The sequence below is a fragment of the Physeter macrocephalus genome, chromosome 21 (assembly GCF_002837175.3).
Source record: "Physeter macrocephalus isolate SW-GA chromosome 21, ASM283717v5, whole genome shotgun sequence".
Classification (NCBI taxonomy): domain Eukaryota; kingdom Metazoa; phylum Chordata; class Mammalia; order Artiodactyla; family Physeteridae; genus Physeter; species Physeter macrocephalus.
Window position 1 is genome coordinate 24634839 of NC_041234.1, and position 25428 is coordinate 24660266.

Genomic DNA, 25428 nt, shown 5'->3' on the forward strand with positions numbered 1-25428 from the left:
ATGAAATCCACTCTACTTAACAGCATTCTGGTCAAGTCCACAGATATGGACTAAGGCCATAAAAATAAAACAGAATTTATCTACTACTCTGTCTAGATTTATACATGTAAGGTCAGTTTTAGAATGAAATAAGATATTTACTAATTAATATGACTGAGAGATTAGTTCAGTTCTTTAGATTACAATTTAAAGTCTACAATTCTCATACAATGCTGGTAGGAATGCAAAGTGGTACAACATTTATGGAAGGAATCTGGCATTAACAACAGTATGAAATGATGTATGCATAAGGTTATTAATGTAAAAGAAGAAGACTGGAAATGATCCAAATGTCCATCAGTAGGGAACTGGCTTAATAAACAATTCTATATCCATAATGGAGTACTAAGCAGGTATAAATAGGAATGAAGGAGATGTCTACATATTGCTATGGAGAGATTGCTGGTATTTTCATATTGTTAAATTTAAAATTATCAAAGTTTAGAAGAGAGTATATAAGACTGTGTAAGAAGGGGGTGGTACAAAAACATAAATATATACATATTTTCTTATATTTTCAAACAGAAATAGTGAAAAATAAAATTAAAACTAATTTTACAAAATAATTTCCTCTAAGGTGGGAAGTGAATGGGGACAGGGATGCAAGCCAGACCTTTCTGAATGAACCCTATTCATAAGTTTGACTTTCCAATCATGTATATGTTTTTCATAATCTAAAAACAAAATTAAGTCAAGAAGAAATAAGAGGCAATCCCTAAAATTAAATTGATGCAGATATCTGAGTAAGATCAGGAGAGTATATCAGTGCAATACCCTGGTTGTGATATCATACTAGTTTTGCAAAATGTTAATGTTGGGAGAAACTGGGCAACATCTATCCAATACAAGGATCTTTAAACCTAACTATGTCAAGCTTGTGGCATAACCACAAAGAGAACAGTTATTTAAGTGACTTTAAAATCCAGTGTTTTGATTGTGCATCCCTACTGGGATACACTCTAAGGATGAAAAGAAGGGCTAAGAAATCCTAATCTGTATTCAGTAGTCTTACTTTTATTATATATTTAAACTAGTAGGAGGAAGCAAGTATGTTAATGTGGCAAGAAACCCCGATTTTCAGTGAAAAGATGTACAAATATAAAATTTTAAAAATTAAGTAAAATTTTAATAAATTATGCTAAATATTATGGTATTATGTTAAGTGAAATAAGTCAGAGAAAGACAAGATGTGACTTATATGTGGAATCTAAAAAATAAAACAAAGGAGTGAATACAACAAAAAAGAAACAGACTCACAGATATAAATAGAGAAACAAACTTGTGGTTACCAGTGGGGAGGGGTGGGGCAAGGGGTAGGGGATTAAGAGGTACAAACTATTATATTATAAAATAAATAAGCTACAAGGATATATCATACAACACAGGGAATACAGGCAATGTTTTATAATAATTACAAATGGAGTACAACCTTTAAAAGTTCTGAATCGCTACACTGTATACCTGTAACTTACATATATTTTATATAAACTATACCTCAATTTAAAAATTAAAAAAACTAAGTAAAAACTGTGTAATTTCTTTCTTGCTTTTGAAAAACTTTATATTATGGAAAATTTCAAAAGTAGAAAGTGTAGAGTAATGAAGGCTCATATATCCATTACCCTGCTCCAACAATTAACAACTCACTGGCTAATCCTATTTTACCTATACTTCAACCCAGTACTCACTGCTCACCCCTCACCTGATTCTGAAGCAAATCCCAGGCTTTATGCATAAATATTTCAGTACTTATCTCCAAAATGTAGAAACTCTTTTTGTAAAATAACTAAAATTATAAAATCATACACTAAAGACTTTAACAATTCCTTATTATCTAATAAATGTCTCACTAAATAAAAATCCGTAATTGTTACTTTAAACTGGAAATAATGGTGCAAACTCATAGTTTCATGTTTGTTTGCTTGTTTAGTTATGATCGAAGAAAACTTTTTAGTTTCTAATAACTTTAGATTTACATAAAAATTGCAAAGATGGTACAGAGAGTTCCTGTATACCCCTCACTCAACTTCCCCTAATGTTAACATCTTAGGCAACTACAGTAAACATGTCAAAACTAAGAGAGTAATACTGGTACATTACTATGAACTCAACTCCAGATTGTATTTGGACTTCATGGTTTGTTGACTAACGTACTTTCTTTGTTCTGAAGTTTTTTTCATTTTTAGATGACTGTTGTGGGTTTTGGGGGAAGGCTACCACAGAGGTGAAGTGCCCTTCTCAGAACACCACCTCAGGGGGCACGTGATATCCACATGACTTATCATCAGTGACGTTAACTTGATTCTTTGGTTAAGAGGGGTCAGCCAGGTTTCTCCACTGTAAACTTACTATGTTCCCCTTTCTATGCTCTGTTCTTTGAAAGCGGGGTCACTAAGTCCAATCTGCCCTTAAGGTGGGAGGGGATTATCTACATATATTATTTGGAATTCTTCTGTAAGGAGGGTTTGTCTCTTCTTTCCCACTTATTTATTTGTTCAATAATTTCTTTACACTGGTATGGGCTCATATATACTTAATTTATACCTTGGGTTATAGTCTAGTACTATGCTATTTATTTTGTTGCCCAAATTGTTCCAGTTTTGGCCACTGGGAGCTCTTTCAGGTTGGTTCCTGTGACCTTTTCACATGTCCCCATCTTTTTGTTTTTTGAGCACTTCCTTACTTCCAGGCACTATAAAATGCTCCAGGCTTACTTGTATTTTCTCTGCCCCAGTCCTAGAATAATAATTTCTCTAAAGAGCCTCAGTTCCTTCTATTAGAGAATGTATTTAGAAATGAATATGTGGGTGTGGGCTTACTCATTACTACTGCAGTGTAGCTGCTTCTAAGGCTCTCTCAGTGGCAGAAACGTATGTATGTGTACTAACCCATTCACATGTATCTATATTTATTTCTGTATCTATCTACTTGTATGTACATATGTATATATAAGTACACATGTATATATACATGCAAACACATATCTATACATACGTGTGCATGTACACATATTAAACTAAATATGTTGTCATTCCACCACCTCCAACTCTAATCCAGCACCACAGGGTTCATTCTAGCCTTCATTCTTGCTTATTTGTAACTTCTTTCTCTGACAGAATTTTAAACTTCTGCATATTTAAAAAAGTCAATATACAAAGAAGTCCAATAATGTAAACAAAATTAAACAGGCAAATTTCGGCAAAATATTTGCAAATACATGAAAAAGGTAAATATCCTTAGTAAATAAAGAATTCTTACAAAATGACAAAAAGCTGAAGAAAGTGAACAGATGAAAAAGAATGGGTAAACATACATTTAAAATATTTGGCCACACTAGCAACAAAATAAATGCAAATTAAACCAAAATGTCATTCTGACCTATCAAAACGTAAACATGAATGCTCTCATCTACCACTGGTTTGAATATAAATTGGTACAATCTTTATGAAGAATAACATGACACTATGTAAAAGGAGTTTTAACTCTATTGGTTAGACTTCTGATAGGTGATGTGTCTCAGTGAAGACAACAGAAAGGTTGGACAAAAAAACTTCCTGAAAGTATCAAAGTACTAACCAAATTGTCAGGAATATTGGCTAAAGAATGGGAACTCAGAGAGGTAAAGCCAAGGATCAGAGTCCTTCTTGTCCTGGGGACATTTGCTTATACAGCAGATCTCTAAGGGGAAAAAAGTCAGAATTCAGGGTAATATCATAAACTACTCTTCAACGTTGAGCTAGGACCCTAAAGAGCTAACAGTGAACCTGAAGTGATCAGCCCCTTCACATACTTGCAATCTGGCTTTCTCTCTGAATGGCCCTGAAAATCTAAGCCTTGAACCTTGATTAAGATAGTCCCAGACTACTACTGCTTAAAGGTGCCTAGTAAAAGCAAATTAAAGTTCTCTCTAGAGGAAGAAAGCATCATTCAACGCCAATAATTTTCGAAATAATTTCTAGCACACAGTCAAAATGAATCAGGTACGTAAAGGGGTAAGATGTTTTGACCAAGAACCAGCAAAAATGACAGACAATAAAGACAAACAGGGATTTCATATACTGAGATTATCCAACATAGATTATTAAATAATGAAGTTTACTGTGTCCCAGAACATAAAAGCTGAGCTTGAATTTTTTTTGCAAAAAAAAAGAGAAAAAATATAGATTTTAAAAAGGAAAAACACAAAATTCAGAAAAGAAGGTAGAAAATATAGAGAATACCATAAGGTATGCCTATATCTATACTTAATTGGGTCACAAAGGTGATGAGAGAAAGAAAAAGGCAGAGGCAATATCTGAAGAGATAATGGCTGAGAATATTCCCTAACCATAAACAATATCAATACACTGATTCAAGAGACCTAAAAACCTAAGGCAGGATTAAAACACACACATACACACACACACATACATACCCCACATCACAGAGAAAACTACAGAAAACAAAAGATGAATAAAACATTTTTTCAATAACCTGAAAAATAAAGACAGACTACCCTCAGAGAAAAGTGACAGACTGCTAGCTGAATTCTTAATATCAATGGAAGCCAGAAGACAGTAGAATGATATCTAATGTAAAGAAAATGCCAGCCTAGAATTCTCTACTCAGTGAACATCCCTTAACACTAAAGGGAATCTAAGGAAATTCTGAAACAAATGGAGTTTGCACCCAGCTGACTGACACAAGGAAAATGAATCCAGATAAAACCTTAGAGATGCTGAAAGAATAAATAACAGAGAAAGGATGTGTGTAGGTAAATCTAAATGAATAAAAATAATAATATAACTTGGAGTGATGTAAATACATGTAACATGCACTTATACATACAAATATAATTTAAATACATGAAAACAATAGCCTATAAGTCAAGGTTGCATTATATGAAATTAAGGTGTTCTACAGTGCTTGTACTGTTCAGGAAGACAGTAATGGTATCAATATTAGGATTTGATGAATTAGGGAGGCATACTGTAATTTCTGGGGTACACACTCAGCAAAGGGTGCTAAAACTTCCAAATTAATAGAAGAAAGATGAAATGATTAAAAAATATTCAACTGATCCAAATAAATCAGGGAAGGTGAAGAAACATGTAATAGGTGGTATAAATAGAAAGCACATAAGACCACAATGTCAATCAAAATATACTAAAATAAAATTAAATGTAAATGGAATAAATGCTCCAATTAAAAGACAAAGATTGAGAGTCTGGAATAAAAAAACAACTATATGCCTTTAACAAGAGACGCATCTAAAACCCAAGGATACAAGAAAGTTGAAATTTAAAAAGGAAATAAATCCTAGAAAATTAAACCCAAAGTAGAAGGATGGAAATAACAACAAACAGAAATTACTGAAATAGAAAATAAACACACAATAAAAAGGATTTACAAAGCTAAAATTCATTGCTTAAAAGACTGATAAAACTGGTAAATATCTGGCAAGGCTGAGACAGAAAAAAAAAGGCATAAATTGCTAGTATCAAGAATGAAAAAGATCCTGTAGAGATAGTATGAACCCCTTTATGACAAAATTGTTTAAAGTTTAGATAAAATGCACTCATTCCTAGAAAAATACAATTCACCAGAAGTGACAGAGTAATAACTGGAAAAACCTGAATATTCCTATAAATATTTAAGAAACTGAATCGGAAATGAAAACCCTTCTTATAAGAAAGTCTGGTCTGGATGGGTTTATAAGTGAGTTCTACCAATCACATAAGAAAAACAACAAACAGTGAATACTCCTCAATTCATTTTATGAGTCTAGCATAATCTAGATATAAAAACCTGATATGGATAGTACAAGAAAATTATAGTATAATCTTCCCACAAATATGGATGTAAAAAGTCTAAACAAAATATAAGCAAACCAAATCTAGCATTATATAAAAAGGATTGTAAGGATTATACGTCATGACCAAGTGTGGTTAACCAAAGAATCAATGAAATTCATTGCATTAACAGAGTAAAGAAGAAAATCATATGATCATTTCAATATACACAGAAAAAAAGTATTTGATAAAATTCACCATCCATTTATGCTTAGCAAACTCTAAGATCAGAAATAAACAAAGATTTGCTATCACCATTATTCTGGATATTTTATCCACTGCAGTAAAGGCTAGAGAAAGAAATAAAATGTAAAAGAATTAGTAAGGAATAAACAAAATCCTCTTCATACACAGATGATATGATCAGGTATGCAGAAAATCCAAACAGTTCTACAGATAAATTATTGGAATTGATGAAGCTTGATGAATAGAAGGAGTATATGTCAATATAAGGAAGGAGGGAAAGAGAGAAAGAGACTGATCTACCTTTTTTTTTTGGCTGTGCCATGCAGCATACGGGATCTTAAGTTTCCCGACCAGGGATCAAACCCGTGCCCCCTGCATTGGGAGCGTGGAGTCTTAATCACTGGACGGCCAGGGAAGACCCAGACTGATCTACTTTTTTTTTTTTTTTTTTTTTTTTTTTTGCGGTATGCAGGCCTCTCACTGTTGTGGCCTCTCCCTTTGCGGAGCACAGGCTCCGGACGCGAAGGCTCAGCGGCCACGGCTCACGGGCCCAGCCGCTCCGCAGCATGTGGGATCTTCCCGGACCGGGGCACGAACCCGTGTCCCCTGCCTCGGCAGGCGGACTCTCAACCACTGCGCCACCAGGGAAGCCCTGATCTACTTTTAAAAGCAAATACCTAAGAATCTAACAAAAAATGTACACAACTTCTATGGTGAAAAGTATAAAACTTTATTGAAAGACATCAAAGACCTAAATAAATGGGAAGACAGACACCATGTTCCTAAAGTGGAAGACTCAATAATAAGTCTGTCAATTATTCTCAAGTTGCTATAAAGATTTGATATAATAATTCAAGGCAAAATCCCAACAGTTTTTTAAGTAAGTGTGTGTGTGTGTGTGTGTGTGTGTGTGTGTGTGTGTGTGTGTAAATTGACAACTTGATTCTAAAATGTATATGGAAAATGCAAAGACAAGTACAGCTCTCAAGACATGTCTGAAAAAGAACAAAGTGGAAGGCCCTGCTCTACCAGTTACCAGGACTTATTGTAAAGCCATAGTAAATAAGACAACAGCACAATGCCGGGCAAATAGGCCAAGGGACCAGAATAGAGCCCAGAACAATCACACGTATACGGATGCCTGATTTATGGCAAAAGTGGTACTACAGAGCAGTGTTTTCAGTAATTGTGCTGAGACTACTGACTATCCATATGGAAAGAAATGAAACTAGACTGCTACCTCACAGTGTACCCCAAATCAATTCCAGATGGATGATAAAACATAGGAGAATATCTTCATAATCTCAGGGGAGTAAATATTTCTTAAACAAGACACAAAAACACTGGCCATAAAATTAAAAAATGATAAATTAGACTATATTAAAATCACAAACTTCTGTTAATCAAAATATACCATTACAAGAATGAAGAGATAGGTCACTAAATGGCAATTAGGGAAGAATAATCGGGAAAAACTACAAGGAGATTCTACTACACACCAACTGGCAAAAATTCCAACAATGCCAAGTATTAGCAAGGGTGTGGAGCATAGGTAGTAATTAATCATGAGAATAAAAGGAAGGCACTGTGAATAAGGACAAACAACAGTATCTTAAACAGGGGCAGTGACAGGAAAACTAGGACTTGGATCACCTTAGAGAGGCATATACCATTGGTAAAGGGTCAGTTTATACATCTACTTTAGAAAATAGCTTGGTATTATCTAGGAAAACTGAAGCTGTACATACTCTGAAACCTATTAATTCCACTCCTAGGTCTACACCCTATATGAACGTTTACTTAGGTGCACCAGGATACAGGTACAAGATTGTTTACAACAGTACTGTTCAAATGGCCAAATCTGGAAACAACCCAAATACATATTAACATTTACATGAATAAATAACTTGTGAATGTTTGTTCACTAACACTATATAGCAACAAAGTGAAGGAGATCAAACTAACCTGGATATTCTCACAGACCAAAAAACGTGTTTACTCTATGATTCCATATAAGTAAATATTAAAAAGATAGAAAACACTGAATTACACTATTCAGGGATACCTATTTAGATGGTATAGATATAAAAACATGGAAGTGAAGTCTAGATTAAAGTTAATTCTGAGAGAGGCAGGGGGTTATGATCAGAAAGGGGAATTCGAGGGCTACTGAGGTTCTGGCAGTTTTAAAATTTCTTGACCTGGGTTGTACATGGCTGTTTACAATAATTCTTTATGTTTGTATAGTTCTGTGTATGTATTTTTCTAAATGTAATACATTCTATTAAAAAAGGTTAAATCCATGTGTGATGTAGGTGTTTGTATGCATTCATACACTAATTCTAATATCCAGTAATTCTACTCCTAAAAACTTATCTTGAGAAAATAGGCAATCAGGGGGTGAGCACAAGTAACACTGTATAAGAATATTATTAATCATAACATTATTTCTAATACAGAAAACAGTGTAAATGTCCAACTTTAGGGAAAATATTAAATATGGCACATGCATATAGTTCAGACATCTTAAGGCAGCCATTAAAATGCTGTATCTAAAAAGTACTTAATGCTATAATAAAATGCTTAAAATTATTAAGTTAAACGAATCAGGATACAAAATTGCATATATAAAATGATCTCAATTTAGTGCAACTGTGATCATGAGTATACATAGAAGGAAATGTTCTGAAATGCTCGCTGTGATTACCTTTTGCAAATGGTATTATTTTTGTCATTATAATTTCCCATAATTTCTAAATTTGTACAAAGAATGTATATTACACTAAAAACTTATAATTTTCATTTTAAATGAACTACTTCTTTTAAATAACAGAAAGTTAACTGACTTTTCTTCCTATTTTATATGTACATAAATTTATTCAAAATTACTTTAGTGGTTGAAGATGAGCTTTCATGTATAAAAAAATTACGAGACTGACAACTTCAAATACATTTTTAAGATAGTAGGAGTCAGAATGCAGTTTGTTTCCTAAAGTATTCAAAGCTTAAAATCTATTCTACGCTGTAACATCTCAATCTAGGATTTCTTTTATACAAAAATTGGACACCTACATTTTTTTTCGCAATAGATATCAAAATGATACAGTAATTACAGTTAAAAGTTTTTTTAAAACCCCAAACTCTGCAATTATCTTTATAGGTAAGTATATTTTGTTTGCAGATCCAGGAGTTTATTAACTCAAACCCTTCTCCTGTTGATCTCTACTTTAGTTTGTGCGGAAAAGAGTTAACTATTTAACTATTTAACCAGGCCTAACTATTATCTTTCAAAAGGCTTGCAAGGCCTGCCTACAAGGTTGGCTCTTGATTGGCATCTGGGAACTTGGAGGGGTTCCTCCCCTCCTAACTGAAAAGAGTGGCTCACTGTGTCTAAACTGCATGTACAAACAATATGATTTATCCTGAACACCCGCTTTCTTTCTGGCAGTCTGGAATTTAGTATGCACCAGGCAGAGGGTGCTTACATGACAAGCCCCCGACAAAAACCCTGTGTGCTGAGTCTCTAATGAGCTTCCCTGATAGACAACATCTCACATGTGTTATCACAAATGCTTGCTGGCAGAAGACCCTTGGAAACTTGTGCCTCGTTGCCCCTGGACTTCAATTCATACACCTTCTCCTTTTGCTGATTTTGCTTTATACCCTTTAGCTATTAATAAATCATAGCTGTGAATATACCTATATGCTGAGTCTTGTGAGTCCTCGTAATGAATCATCAGACCTGGGAATGGTCTTGGGTATCCCTGACACATAGTTCTTAACGCTAAAATGCAACTAAACATTTAGTATAGTGGTAAACCTAAGTCAAGAGAAATGTTTAATTTTAAAAAGGTAATGACACAGAAGTTGTTTTCTTTCAACTAGCATTTATCAAAGGCCTACACAGTCACTCAGTTAGGTCCTTTCTTGTATCTTAGCTTACTGAATTACCATATCAAGTTTCTAATGTTTACTAGGACCAAACAGTATTTCCCAACCATTTCTTATTACCCAGCACTTAAGTAGGCATTCAATAAATATGTGCTGAATGAATGAATAGCAATTTCTATCATTACACATAAAAACAAAAAATCAAAGTAGATAAAATTAGCTATAAAATATGTACAAATGTTCATATAAATTAAAATGCTATAGTCCAGATTTTTCTTGCTTGATATGAAACAAATATATTTTTGCTTAAGTGGCAAATTTGCTGGTAAGTAGTAATCAGTTCTACTCTATCAGTATAAATGAATTCCACAAACATTCCCTTCCCTGAGCATAAACACCAGACTAAAAATAAAAATTTAAAAATAAAATTTAAATAAATAAAGATCTTTCAGTCTATCTCCTTTGTGAGCTTCAAAAATACAAACTGTTAATATTATTTTAAAAGATACAAACTATTGTTTTCATGTCAGAAATGTTTTAAGACCATATTTAATTACTGTATAGTCTCCCTGTGGTATATGTAATCATTCTATAATAAGGTAATTAAAATTTCTTGGCCAGCCAATTTAGGATTTACAGCTTAACTCAAGTATCAGACACTACTAAACATAAGCCTTGATGTGTGACTTAGAAATAAACATTTAATTTTTGGTGGGGTGCGGAGTGTGTGTGTGTGTGTGTGTGTGTGTGTGTGTGTGTGTGTGTGTGTGTGTAACATGACACAGCCCTGTCTTTAAAATTGAACCTACATTTTAAATGTTTATTTTTAAAAATAACAGCAAACTGCTACAGACAAGTCCTAATTTAAGTATAATCCCAAAGCAATAGATATAGTATAAACACATGCAGATTTGTAACAAATTACTGAGTGTGTTGGGAAAAATGACAACATAGTCTCGAAATAGTATTACCCCTACTTTAAAGGTCAATCATCTCTTGACCTCTCACTTCAGGACCCACATTTGTTGAAACTGAATATCTAGGGGGTGGGGCCTGGGTACATGCTGGTTTAACGAGCTCTACTCAGGATTTTCCAATGCTAAATTTTGAAATCTACTGCTCTAATCTTTTCCAGTGCTAAAATTTTGGTTCTATCTCTGTATTTGAGTATGCTTTAAACTTATAAATCATTTGTATCAACTAGCTCTAAGGATGTGCTAACATGATAAGCAACAAGATTGAGCCATATAATTTCATGACTTCAGTTTAGGGAAGAAAAGGGAGAGTTGGTTATAGATAGTCTGTGGCAAAGAAAGATATGGATACCATAATAAGAAACTCACTGATAACCCAAATATATTGTTTGGTCTAGCCTCTTCTCCATCAAAATTATCAGAGCTATTTCCAAGCAGCCAACAAACAGCAAAGTCAACTGACCTTATCTCATTTGCTTTCCATTTCCTGTCTACTCTGTATTGGTGTCATGTCAGAAAACTGTGGAAAGGATCCAGATAACCCATAACCTGAGCAATGAGACCCTGAATACCAGGGGTCATTAGATCTATGGCCAGAAAAATTCTGGTGTAGCCTTGTCTGCATTGCAACTATGTAAGCAATCTCTGACCTAGCCAGTAGGTGGAGACATGCACAAACTTACTGCTTTGCTCTTTGATCTACAGGACTTTAAATCTTACAGTAATGTATGGTTTGGGTTTGTTCATTTGTTTTAAACTGAGGAAATCAAAGGGAATGCAAAAAAACAGGGCAAGGACAACTGTCAAGGTAAATTTACAAAAAAGGATGATACAAAAGAACAATTTTATATTTCTATATTGTTTCTAGCCCTTTTGAGAAATAACTATTTTAAGTGTGAATTTATAATCTATTTCCAGATTCCTAGGCCTAATAAAACAATTCTAAATTGAGAAATAGGTCCTTTAAAAATTCATATTCAAACAGGGAAAGCAACATTAACTGACTAGGACACGATACTAAGGAGTTATTGTTGATTTTGCTAGATACGACAACAGTATTTTATACACACACACACACACACACACACAGACACACTCCTTATAAATACAAACAGGAGTATTTATAGGTGAAATGATATTGCTTTAGAAATTGCCAAGAAAAAAAAAGACAACAGTAAAGGATAGATAGAACAAGAATGGCAAAGTATTGATAACTATTGAAGCTCAGTGATAGGTACACACTGAAGTTCATTACACTATTTTCTTTTATTTGAAAATTTCCAAAATAAAAGGTTAAAAACTAGGAAGCCATGTTCTAGTGATTTGGGTTAACAGTGAGATTAGGGGGCTGGTAAATATGCAACTTTAATGAGGCCTTATTCTCAATATATAGCCATCAATGAATTATTCCAATCACAACTGAATCATACAAAATTAGCTATATAAAAAATCCCATATAGTTCAACACTGAGAAACTAAAACTAAGCTGTTAAATCCACTGGAAATAATACCTTATCATTGTAGGGCAAGTCACCACCTTATAAGGTGAATTCACACAGCTCTCCCATCTAGTTTTCATAATCTTACGAAGATTTTAAAGTTAAGAGATTATGGCCAAAGTCACATAATTAGTAAAAGTGACAGAGGTGGGATACTAATCCAAGTTTTATGACACCAAGGATCATCTTCTCTCTACTATACTGTCACTTAGACCCCTTTGAAACAGACAGCAAATGTGAAATTTAGGTAAATTTTTAAATTTGGCTTTCTGTGCTCATTACTTCATAGTATATGGCAAAATCTGGTTTTTAGTTTTCTCAGTGAATAAAAATATGGACAGAAACATTTCTTGAATAAAGAATAAAATGAAAATAATTATAATATCTTAAAATTGGAAGGGACGTTAGAGGCTCTCTCTAGTCCAAAATTAAAACCTTTTCTTCAGGACCTTTGGATGGATCCAGCTTTAGCTTGAGCATTTCTAGTGAGGAACAGCAGACTCTGTGAGACAGCCGCTACATTCGTGGACAGCCACTTCATTCATACCTGCCACCTGTTGATTCTAGTTACAGCTCCTCACCCTACACTGAATAAATACATAATCCTCTCACACTTGACGATATTTCAAAGAACTAAAGACATCCATTATGATCTGCCATGGGCTTCTGATCTGGGGACTCTTATAGCAGTAAAAGAAAACCAATATATTCTTGGGTAACTAAAGTCTCCCCATGTTTTCAATAGCTCTTCCATGCCAAGTGGTCTTCAAAGTGGGACTCGGGTATCTCTGGGAGTACTCAAAGCCCTTCCAGGGGATACAAGTATTAGGATATTTTTAAGGCATTTAAGCCATATCTACATTTGCCATAATTTGGTCTGTCTGAAAACAAGTCTGTGGTCTGCTGAGTTCTCTTCTGTATCTCCACTTGAAGGAACCCATCTCAAAGGACAAACCGCTCACCCATCCTGAAAAGTCTGCCTAATTTCAAAAAGACAATGGGGGAATGCAAAGCTACTGAGGGAGGGAGCCATCTGTGAGAGAAAAACAGCTTTGGAAAGGAAGGGAAGAGCCACCTTACTTCATGCAGACACTATATTCATGGCAAAACCTTATCTAGTTTAGAATTAGAAATCAATAGTAAGATGATTGTCACAGTGATGTCTATTAACACTTTAATTTTATTTGAAAAATGAAGTCAGATTTTTTTCTGACAGAAGGCAAGTCTGATTTGGCTGACTAGTTTGACAATGATGACTAGCTTTGCAATTTAGGTCACATAGCAGACATTTTCCATAAATTGAATGAGATAAAGGTACAGCTCGAGATTTTTGAAGAAAATATATTTTAAAAATATACAAAACACTAAAAATTACATCCTTACAATAAAAGTTTGTATATATCAACTGAAAGATATGTGTGGAGGTACACAGTTTTCAAACATCTTTTAGCAGGATTGCTGACAAAGATTTTGAAGGCTGTGACTCTATGACAGAATTTCTAGGCTTTTTCCCACTCTGGCTATGCCTTTCTGGAAGCACGCCAGTGTCCTGCTTACTAGGAACACTCCAGGGAGAAGGAGCAATACACAATGCACTGGGCCTATGGCTTGGCTCTGAATACTATACACTTCTAATTAAGGTATCTGAAGGTTCCAGTCAAGGCTTTTAAAGCTGCTGCAACAACTAACTAAATTGTTTACCTCTTTTTCACATAAGCAGTTACAATTAAGTTCATAGTGATCTTGCACTTATATATGTGAATGAATGAGTTTACATTAACTGGTCTTAAATTTCACCTTCTTTGTTTCAGCTCCTTTGCTACAAACTTGTAAAATATTTTAAAATTTGGTCTAGATATTCAATGTATTAAGCTAGCCCTCTGTAGGGGGCAGCTTCTAACAAGGCTCCCAGTAATCACCACCTCCAGGTCTTCACATCCTTGTGTAATCCCTTCCCCTTGTGTGTGGACTGGATCTAGTGACTTATTTCTAACTAACAGAATATGGCAGAAGCGATGGTGTGTGATTTCAGAGATTAGGTTACATACAAGACTGACGTCTGTCTTGTTCCTACTCTTGTGCTCTTGCTTGCTGGCCCTGATGAAGCCAGCTGCCATGGAGCTGCTCTACAGAGAAGCCCAGGGACAAGGAACCTAGGGAGGTCTTGGGACAACAGCACATGAGGAACTCAGGCCCTCAGTCTGATAGTGTGCTTCCGAAAACCATGTGAGTGAGCTTGGAAGCAGATCCATCCCCAGCAGAGCCTTAAAATGACTTCAGCCCTGGCCAACACCTTGATTATCACCTTGTGAGAGACCCTAATCAAAGTCACTGATTACAATTTTGAACAGAATAGTATGCCATCCCATAAGGCTTTATACAATCTCTTTGGACACAATCATCCAACCAGCTATGAAACTACCCAATTATACTATCCTTAGGTCACATTCCTCCATCTTATTGACAAAAATTTTGTGAGAAACATGTCGAGTGGCTTACTAAAATCACGATATATGGTTGTCTACAGAATTTCCTTCATATGCCAATATGGTGATTATATCAAAAGAGGAAGTTAAGTCTGTTATTACTTGTTTTTAGTTGCTAGAGAGGCTGGCTACATGGAGGCCTCTACTACCATCCCAATCCTTTTCACTAAGACTCCTGTAGTCAGAATTTTATATTTTGGGACCTCCTATTCCTCTGAACTCTATTTCCTCTTCTCTGAAGTAGGCTAAAACTGTGACGGTAACTGAATATGCCCAACTTTTGCTTCCTTAGCCATTGTGAACCTTAAGATGAGATATTCCTTTTATTCTTATTACTTTAGGTCTTTCTAAACAGATGAGTTCACAAGTATCTTTAAATTTTAAGAGAAAAGCGTCAGCATTATCTAAGAGCAACATTGCTTAAAACTTTAACTCTAAAACAAACAAAAAAAACCACTTCAGCCCCTTCGGAAAAGAGAAAGTACACTCACAATTCAAAAACCATGTAAAGCATTCCATCTGAGCTATATGTCTCCAATAACTCTACAATGTGGGGATGTTTCAGCATATGACAGATACTGGCTTCCCGCTTTAGATCTGCAAAACAAACACATAACATTTTGTTAGGCAGGATCAAAAGACAATCAGAGTGAATGATGAATGAATGGATGTGACCTATGGTAACATGAAGACTTCTCTAACTATAGAGATGAAATCCCCCATTCAAGCTAACCTTAACTTTTTGCCTTTAAAATCTTTGACAATATAACTTGTTCATATTTCTTGCCAGCTTAAATCTATATACATTAGAGTCAGCTCTTATTAATAAGAAATGTAAATAGCACAAATACTTTGCTCAAACTCTTGTAAACAGGTTTCAAAATTTATAACTCTTTCTTGATCAGCTAATAAGTAATTCAATTTGCTGTCTTGAATTTTACTTCTTTTTCTTAGTTTCCCCTAAATTGCCTAAGAATATGATGTTTATTCTTTAGCCTAAAATCTAGCATTTATAGACACACATCAGGGAAGGTACATGGAATAGGGGGCAAAAAAATAGTATGGTTAAACAGAAAAGGCACTACTCCCAAAGTCAAAGTCAGAAATTTTTTTTACATCATCTATAAAATGTGTTGGATAATTCAGGACACTACCCACAGTGTTATTTTCAAGAACAAATTCAGATAATGTAGGTAAGACTATTGTGTAAGTTACACAATACTATTTGGAAAATAAAAGTGTTAATATCCTCACTGTCATGCTCATCATCATTATCATCATCATCACACAAAAATAGTTTAGGCATAGGTATCACTTGCCATGTCTACATGGGACGAGATAATTAAAGCCTTCCTGTGTTAACAGTGCTGGAGTTTTACCTGCTTGCCAATGAATAAAATCCAATGTGACATTTTTTATATTTGGAAGTAGAAGGGAAACAGGTAAAGAATGAAGGTTAAGGATATATTGCACAAAGCAGAAGAGATAACATCATCTCCTCTCTGATCTGCTAATTCAACTTAGTCTTGTCAACAAGAGCAATGGCTGCAGAAGGAACCTTAGAAAATTTACTCAAGGTATAGGTGAGGAAAAGAAGTCAGTAAATATGACAAAAGAGAAGCCACCAGAAAAGGAAGAATCAATAATACAATATTAAGAAAGTCAAGGAAATAAGGGGAATTAAGGCATAAGTAGTTGGAGAAGGCTGAGAAAAGACCATAAATGTTCTAAGATCAAATTCTGTGGAGAGGTCAGGTTCAAAGTCAGGATGCAGACAACAATTACATAATAAATTTAGATTTATCGTATCTCTCACCGGTCTAAGTACTTAATATGGTCATTGTCATTTAATGTCCCAACAAGCCTGTGAGGTAGGTATTTTACAGATGAGGAAACTGAGACTTTGAAACTTGTTCAAGATCACATAGCTATTACAAGGGGTAGGTTTTGAGCCCTGTCCTAACTCCAAAGTCAGTCCTTCCATGATGCCATGGTGTGTTTAGACATGATCATGGTAATAAGAAATGAATAGCACGGTCAAAGAAGGTTTGATTTGTTTGTCTGTTTTTGCAGTTGTTTTAAAGAGAACACTGTGTGTTTGGAAATGGCAGTGATGAAAATCCCATAGGATCTGGAGTCGGAAAAGTTGATGCCAGTCCAGCCCCTGTCACTACTACTTGCCGGCTGACTGCTAACCTCTACAAAATGCCTTCCTTATGGCAAAGGAAATGGGGGACGTGATAGGTCATGCAGGACCTACACAGTCTACAACTTCAGAGGGCAGCGACAAGATTCAAATGAGAGAATGGATGTGAAAGGACTGTGTGGAGTGCAGCACTGTGGGGCTGAGGGGGTTAAGCTGCTTCAGTGTTCATTGTGAAGGAAGAAATGAGAGACACATGAAACATGGTCTTCACCTCCAGGGGAGGAGAGGTGTGAATAGGTGTGGCTTTTGCGCTGGGAAGTCATAACTATGGGGAAGGCTTTTGACAAGTGTGCTGGAGGACCAGGCTGAAAAGCCAGATGACATAAATCAGATGCCTGCACAGTTTTTTCTCTCCCTCTAAGATTGTTCTGCCTTCTGATTCTATGAAAAGCTTAGGAGTTTTAGTACTCATTTTAATGTTTATCTCCAGCTTCTCGTTTTACTGGAAGTCACCCTTTTCATATCTTCTGTTTTCACCTTAGTTTCTCTCTTTCCGTTTCTTCCTATTCTGCTAAATGTCTGATTTTAATTCCGTGCTCTGACACTGGAGTCAAGAAGTAAAGAGAGATTTAGTGTTTGCCACAACGAAAACTGGTCTTTTCTCCTGTTTTCAGTTTATTTTAAATTTTGCCCCTTTCATGTAACTACAGTGTGTTTCAACCCCCATATTCACCATTTGTCATGTGCCACATTTGTTATACTGAAAAATCATAAGTAGAAACGGACACTCTAAAGACCCCTCTCTTTGACACGCACATGTCTGCTTGGTATATAGCCGAACATGCTCTTGGTCTAGTCTCTTATTACTTTACCGACCCTCAAAATGAAGGAAGGATTGCTGGGGACCCTGCCTTCAAAGATTAAAACAATTTAAATATCACCAGCTCTAACATTTCAGGGACTAAAATCCGAACACTGATTGAATAGCACAAAACTAACAACATAAAAATGTATTTGAACTTATAAGGGCAATGATGCAAAAGATGGCCTACATCTAGGATAGCTGTGGCACCATTCTCCATAATTCAAGTATCAATTATATGGGTGTATTAAATAGCCCAAATAGAAAATCACAGTTTACAAAACATGAATGCACCATATATGCATTCAAACTATAGATTCCAAAAATGTTAGGCTCCAAATGTTTGTTTTAGATGTGAATGTGAATTAAAGATGTATGTATTAACTGCTATTAACTCCTTACTGATATAGCAAACTAAAAATAGTATTTTCCTACAAATCAGCTCATGAAGCAGACTAGGAAGGAATTCGAAAGTAGGTGATAATATAATAATATGATTTGAAATTGTGATTATCTGGCTGCTTATAGATACTAGCTCAGAACATTCCTATGAGTCACCTGACCCACAGTTACCATGGCTGTTTTGAAGTTCTACTTTATCTATAGTTGACTGGTAACTCCTCCACTCTTCCTTGTACTTTTACATTTCGTAATTTTGCAGGGAAATTTTTAAGGATTTAAGAAATAATCTACTTCTATGTTTAGTGCCCCTATATTGAACTATGTGCCTATATTTCATCAATTTATTTTCTTTTAAAAGGGGCACTAGTAATATGGAAAGTAATATTTGATCTTCTGATCAAAATTGGAAGAACACACTTCAGTTGAATCAGCCCACTATATGGCATGAGAACTACTACTCCTACCAGTTTCCTAAGAAGTTCGAGCTGTCCAACAACAGGAGAACAACTATGTCCTCCAGGGTCTACCTTTCAGTTTGCCCCTCAAATGAGGGAGAGTTAGGAAAGCTGTTTCAGACGGTCTGTTTTAAAAAGAATTTTCCTGAGAAGTATTTATTATTCATTTTACTATTAGTTGTTCTTGGAATAGGAGAATTTTCCATGCTACCTTTTAAAAGTCAGATGCCACTTTCAGAGTGCCACGACTCTGTAGCAAGCTAATTTGACCATGGTGTCAGAAATAAGTTGGGTATTTACAAATGTGACTGAGGAAAGGAATGCTTTCTGACATTCTTAGCATTGGAGCAACAATCTCATCCTTAATATCTGAGATTTAAAGGTCAAATTTAAGAGTCAGCTTTCACAGAATCATTCAATAAGGATTTAGTTCAGCATCATCCAACAGAAATATAATGCAAACCACATATAGAATTAAAATTTTTTCAGTAGCCACATTGAAAAGTAAAAAGAAACAGGTGAAATTTATTTTAACATATTTTATGCAATCCAATATATCCAAAGTACTATTATTTCAACATATAGTCACATTAAAAAGTATTAATGAAATATGTTACATTCTCTTTTTGTACTAAGTCTTTGAGATCCAGTGTGTTTTATACTTATAGCACATCTCAGTTGGGAGCAGTTGTATTTCAAGTGCTCGATAGCCACACGTGGCTACTGGCTACCAAATTAGAATGGTGCAGCTCTGGATAAACTGACTTGCTTTAATTATTATCCTCTTAATTGTGAGTTCTTCTGCGTTTCTTACACAACTATCTGTAAAGTCATTCAGTCATTCCAAAAAGAATCTAAACAGATTTTTTTAACCATTTTTTAAAAAACTGAAGTATAGTTAATTTACAGTGTTGTGTTAGTCTCAGGTGTACAGCAAAGTGATTCAGTTATAAATATATACATATATATATTCTCTTTCAGATTCTTTTCCATTATAGGTTATTAGAAGATACTGAATATAGTTCCCTGTGCTAAACAGTAGGTCCTTGTTATTTATCTATTTTATATATAGTAGTGTATACATGTTAATCCCAAACTCCTAATTTATCTCTTCCCCCCGTACCCCCTGTTACCCCCTCTGGTAACCATAAGTTTGTTTTCTATGTCTGTAAGTCTATGTCCAAACATATGTGTTTTTAAAAAGCACTTCCATAGAAGTAAACTCTACAGCTTTTAATAACCCAAATCCATCACTTAATAACTAAATCCGGAATTTCTTCACTATTGTTAATCTAAATCCTTTACTTGTTTGGTAGTTTTTAATTGTTTTATCTTGCTTAATCTACCAAACACAAAAAAGGTAGTCAACATCCACTGTATAGCAGCCCTTTGGACCCTTCAAAATTTACTGAATGACCTTAGACTATGAAGCATAATATCTGGGATTTTAAGTGTCCCTCTGTAAGGCCTCATTTAATAATTATAATAACCCTGTAGGTATATCTAGTTTCACTTTACAAAGGAAGAAACTGAGGCCCCAGGTTCAGTGAGATATATAAGCAGTTGAGATCACACAAGTAGTAAGCAGAGGAAGCAGAGCTAATAACTGAAATCCAGTGCTCTCTACATGATACCAAAATGGCTCCTGGGGCTATGTAGTTTTTATATGTGCCCTTAAGATCCAATCATATAACAGTGTTAATGTGGTAACACTGACTTGGGTGACAAGCTATCAATACTGCTACAGAACCAGCATATTTCAGCTGCACTGTCACCAGTGATAATCAGAAATTAGACACTGATTTTTTTACTAATAAATATATAAGTATTCTAATTTGTTTCTAAAGAATTTCCAGTTTCTGTTAGAAACTCAATAGTTAAAATGCACTAAGAGCTGACCCAGGCTCCAAATGCACATAATGTTTCAATCTAGTCATAAAATAATTAGGACAAGTATTAATGTGTTCATCTGAATCAATACTAATAACAAAATAGCTAAATAAAAGTCATTATTGATTCAACATTTTTTCCTTGGTGTGCTGAAATTAATAACCATGTGATATTTTAAGAAAGGGATCCAAGTAGAACCTTGGAAGGATTATAGAAGCCAAGTCAAATTCTGCTGCTGAGCTCAACCTTTAACTAATAACCAATTTGAAGACTAAAGATGCCAGCTGCCTTTGGCAATAATACAGGTCAGGTTGGCTTTAATGAGGCCATCTTCCTATAAATCAAGAAAGTTGACCTTCTGAACTAGTGGATGACCAGAGGCCCAGACAGGGCACCACACCAACCTGGGTTAATGGGAAAGTCATTATTTCCTTGATCTTTTACACATTTTACTAGCACATTTTATTATCTTTTTTCACATACAAACAGAAATCCAAGCAGCTTCTAATTTCTTTGAATTCTTGCCCATTTAATACAATCTTATGGCCTAAAATCTCATCTGTCAGGTGGATAAAGAAAATAAGGAGCATATCATTAATTGAGGATGTTTGACTGATGTAAATTGTTCTTAAATAGGCAAATATATTAGTTAAAAATCAATCTTGACTACATTAAGCATTTACAAATTAATGGGGTTTTGGTAATATATTTCCCAAAGAATTTACAGTTCTCATAAGTGTAATAAATTTATTAAAGCAGCCTGCCCAGATGAATACCACATTTAAACTACATTCAACACTATATTTGATGTATTATCAACAACTATCAGCAGAAAATTATAATAAAGCCAACTGCTGTAAAAACTACTTGTCTTCCTTCTCAGTCTTCATTAGGATGAGTTTGGTAAATAATTATCTAAAGTGTCATTTATTTCCTAGGGACTTACATTTAAAACAACTCCAGGTCATTCTTAATCAATACTGAAGTACTATAATTCATTTAGCTTATTAATTAGATATTAATAAAGATTACAGGTGACCAATTCAATGATCTTTATAATATTTATCTTCTGAGGTGTTAAAATGTCCTGAAAGAACAACATGTGCTTCAAAACTATCTTACATAAGAGCTAACATTAGGTTAAAATGAAACCAAATTATTTGTCTCTTACAAGATATAACTGAGTCATGTATTCAAGGAGTTACTCAACCATGAATTTGGTGAGAATCTGTTTTGAACTCAACTAATAACAATAGAAAGTTGTTAATTACATGGATAAAGGAAAAAGGCAGAGATGACTGAAATTCAAACCACATAAAGTTCCAGCAATAGAGTTTTTCTCAAATATATGAAGGACCATAATTAAGATCATATTCTGCACATGATAAAAGTAGAAATACAATGTTCTAAACACCTCTAGAAGGTACAATTCCTGGGTTGTTGTTCATTTTGGGAAATGTAAACCAAAAGAATTTTACAAAAAGGGAGAAAGGTGGGGGCATTTTACTCTTATAAAACCCAGACACCTATTTCAAAATGGTACTCCTAATTTTATAAAAGAAAATTGGAAATATATCAGTTTATACCTCAATTACTTTTCAATATTAAAGTCTTAAAAAAAAGTACATGTTAGGAGCCGAAGGAACTCTGTAGGATGACAGAGTGTATATATTTAAACTCATTGTGACACATTCACAGAAAGAGAGATAAGACGAAAACGCAGAGGGCTATGTAGCAGATGAAGGAACAAGATAAAACCCCCCAAAAAACAACTAAATGAAGTGGAGAAGGGCAACCTTCCAGAAAAAGAATTCAGAATAATGATAGTAAAGACGATCCAGGACCTCAGAAAAAGAATGGAGGCAAAGATCGAGAAGATGCAAGATGAAGACAGCCTAAGAGACCTCTGGGACAACATTAAACACAACAAAATTCACATTATAGGGGTCCCAGAAGGAGAAGAGAGAGAGAAAAAGGACCTGAGAAAATATTTCAAGAGATTATAGTGAAAAACTTCCCTAACATGGGAAAGGAAATAGCCACCCAAGTCCAGGAAGCGCAGAGAGTCCCAGGCAGGGAAAACCCAAGGAAAAACACGCCGAGACACATAGTAATCAAATTGACAAAAATTAAAGACAAAGAAAAATTATTGAAAGCAGCAAGGGAAAAACAACAAATAACATACAAGGGAACTCCCATAAGGTTAACAGCTGATTTCTCAGCAGAAACTCTACAAGCCAGAAGGGAGTGGCATGACATATTTAAAGTGATGAAAGGGAAGAACCTACAACCAAGAGAAAAACAACAAATAACATACAAGGGAACTCCCATAAGGTTAACAGCTGATTTCTCAGCAGAAAGTCTACAAGCCAGAAGGGAATGGCATGACATATTTAAAGTGATAAAAGGGAAGAACCTACAACCAAGATTACTCTACCCGGCAAGGATTTCATTCAGATTGGATGGAGAAATCAAAAGCTTTACAGACAGGCAAAAGCTAAGGGAATTCAGCACCACCAAACCAGCTCTAAAACAAAACCAGCTCTAAAACAAATGCTAAAGGAATTTCTCTAAGTGGGAAACACAAGAGAAGAAAAGGACCTATATAAACAAACCGATTAAAATAAATAAAATGGTCACAGGAACGTACATATCGATAATTACCTTAAACGTGAATGGATTAAATGCTCCAACCAAAAGACACAGGCTCACTGAATGGATACAAAAACAAGACCCATATATATGCTGCCTACAAGAGACCCACTTCAGACCTAGGGACACATACAGACTGAAAGTGAGGGAATGGAAAAAGATATTCCATGCAAATGGAAATCAAGAGAGCTGGAGTAGCAATACTCATATCAGATAAAATAGACTTTAAAATAAACAATGTTACAAGAGACAAGGAAGGACACTACATAATGAGCAAGGGATCAACCCAAGAAGAAGATATAACAATTATAAACATATATGCACCCAACATAGGAGCACCACAACACATAAGGCAACTGCTAACAGCTATAAAAGATGAAAATGACAGTAACACAATAATAGTGTGGGACTTTAACATCTCACTTACACCCATGGACAGATCATCCGAAAAGAAAATTAATAAGGAAACACAAGCTTTAAATGACACAATAGACCAAATAGATTTAATTGATATTTGTAGGACACTCTATCCAAAAACAGCAGATTACATTTTCTTCTCAAGCACGCAGGGAATACTCTCCAGGATAGATCACATCTTGGGTCACAAATCAAGCCTCAGTAAATTTAAGAAAAGTGAAATCATATCAAGCATCTTTTCTGACCACAATACTATGAGATTAGAAATGAATTACAGGGAAAAAAACGAAAAAAAGAGAAACACATGGAGGCTACACAATACGTTACGAAATAACGAAGAGATCACTGCAGAAGTCAAAGAGGAAATCAAAAAATACCTAGAGACAAATGACAATGAAAACATGACAATCCAAAACCTATGGGATGGAGCAAAAGCAGTTCTAAGAGGGAAGTCTATAGCCATACAAGCCTACCTCAGGAAACAAGAAAAATCTCAAATAAACAATCTAACCTTACACCTAAAGAAACTACGGAAAGAAGAAGAAACAAAACCCAAAGTTAGCAGAAGGAGAGAAATCATAAGATCATAAGATCTGATCATAAGATCAGAGCAGAAATAAATGAAACAGAAACAAAGAAAACAAGAGATCAATAAAACTAAAAGCTGGTTCTTTGAGAAGATAAACAAAATTGATAAACCTTTAGCCAGACTCATCTAGCAAAAGAGTGAGAGGACTCAAATCAGTAAAATTAGAAATGAAGAAGGAGAAGTTACAACAGACACTGCAGAAATACAAAGCATCCTAAGAGACTACTACAAGCAACTCTATGCCAATAAAATGGACAACCTGGAAGAAATGGACAAAGACTTAGAAAGGTATAACTTTCCAAGACCGAACCAGGAGAAATAGAAAATATAAACACACCATTCACAAGTAATGAAATTGAAACTGTGATCTAAAATCTTCCAACAAACAAAAGGCCAGGACCAGATGGCTTCACAGGTGAATTCCATCATTTAGAGAAGAGCTAACACCCATCCTTCTCAAACTCTTCCAAAAAATGGCAGAGGAAGGAACACTCCCAAACTCATTCTATGAGGCCTCCATCACCCTGAAACCAAAACCAGACAAAGATACTACAAAAAAAGAAACTTACAGACCAATATCACTGATGACTATAGATGCAAAAATCCTCAACAAAATACTAGCAAACAGAATCCAACAACACATTAAAAGGATCATACACCATGATCAAGTGGGATTTGTCCCAGGGATGCAAGGATTCTTCAATATATGCAAATCAATCAACGTGATACACCATATTAACAAATTGAAGAATAAAAACCAAATGATCATCACAATAGATGCAGAAAAAGCTTTCGACAAAATTCAACACCCAATTATGATGAAAACTCTCCAGAAAGTGGACAAAGAGAGAACCTACCTCAACATAATAAAGGTCATATACGGCAAACCCACAGCAAAAATCATTCTCAACAGTGAAAAACTGAAAGCATTTCCTTTAAGATCAGGAACAAGACAAGGATGTCCACTCTCACCACTATTATTCAACACAGTTTTGTAAGTCCCAGCCAGGGCAATCAGAGAAGAAAAAGAAATAGAAGGAATACAAATTGGAAAAGAAGAAGTAAAACTGTCACTGTTTGCAGATGACATGATACTATACACAGAGAAT

At 34.9% G+C, this 25428-nt stretch overlaps 1 protein-coding gene across 12 annotated transcripts in view; it reads right to left on the minus strand.

Annotated features, from left to right (window-relative positions):
* Positions 1 to 25428, minus strand: part of CASK (calcium/calmodulin dependent serine protein kinase) — a 385648-nt gene that overhangs the window by 215229 nt on the left and 144991 nt on the right. For all 12 annotated transcript variants that reach the window (XM_028482973.2, XM_028482969.2, XM_028482972.2 and 9 more), the window contains exon 3: positions 15398 to 15503. In XM_028482973.2, coding sequence (XP_028338774.1) covers positions 15398 to 15503 — 106 coding nt within the window. The remainder of the gene's footprint in view (positions 1 to 15397; positions 15504 to 25428) is intronic.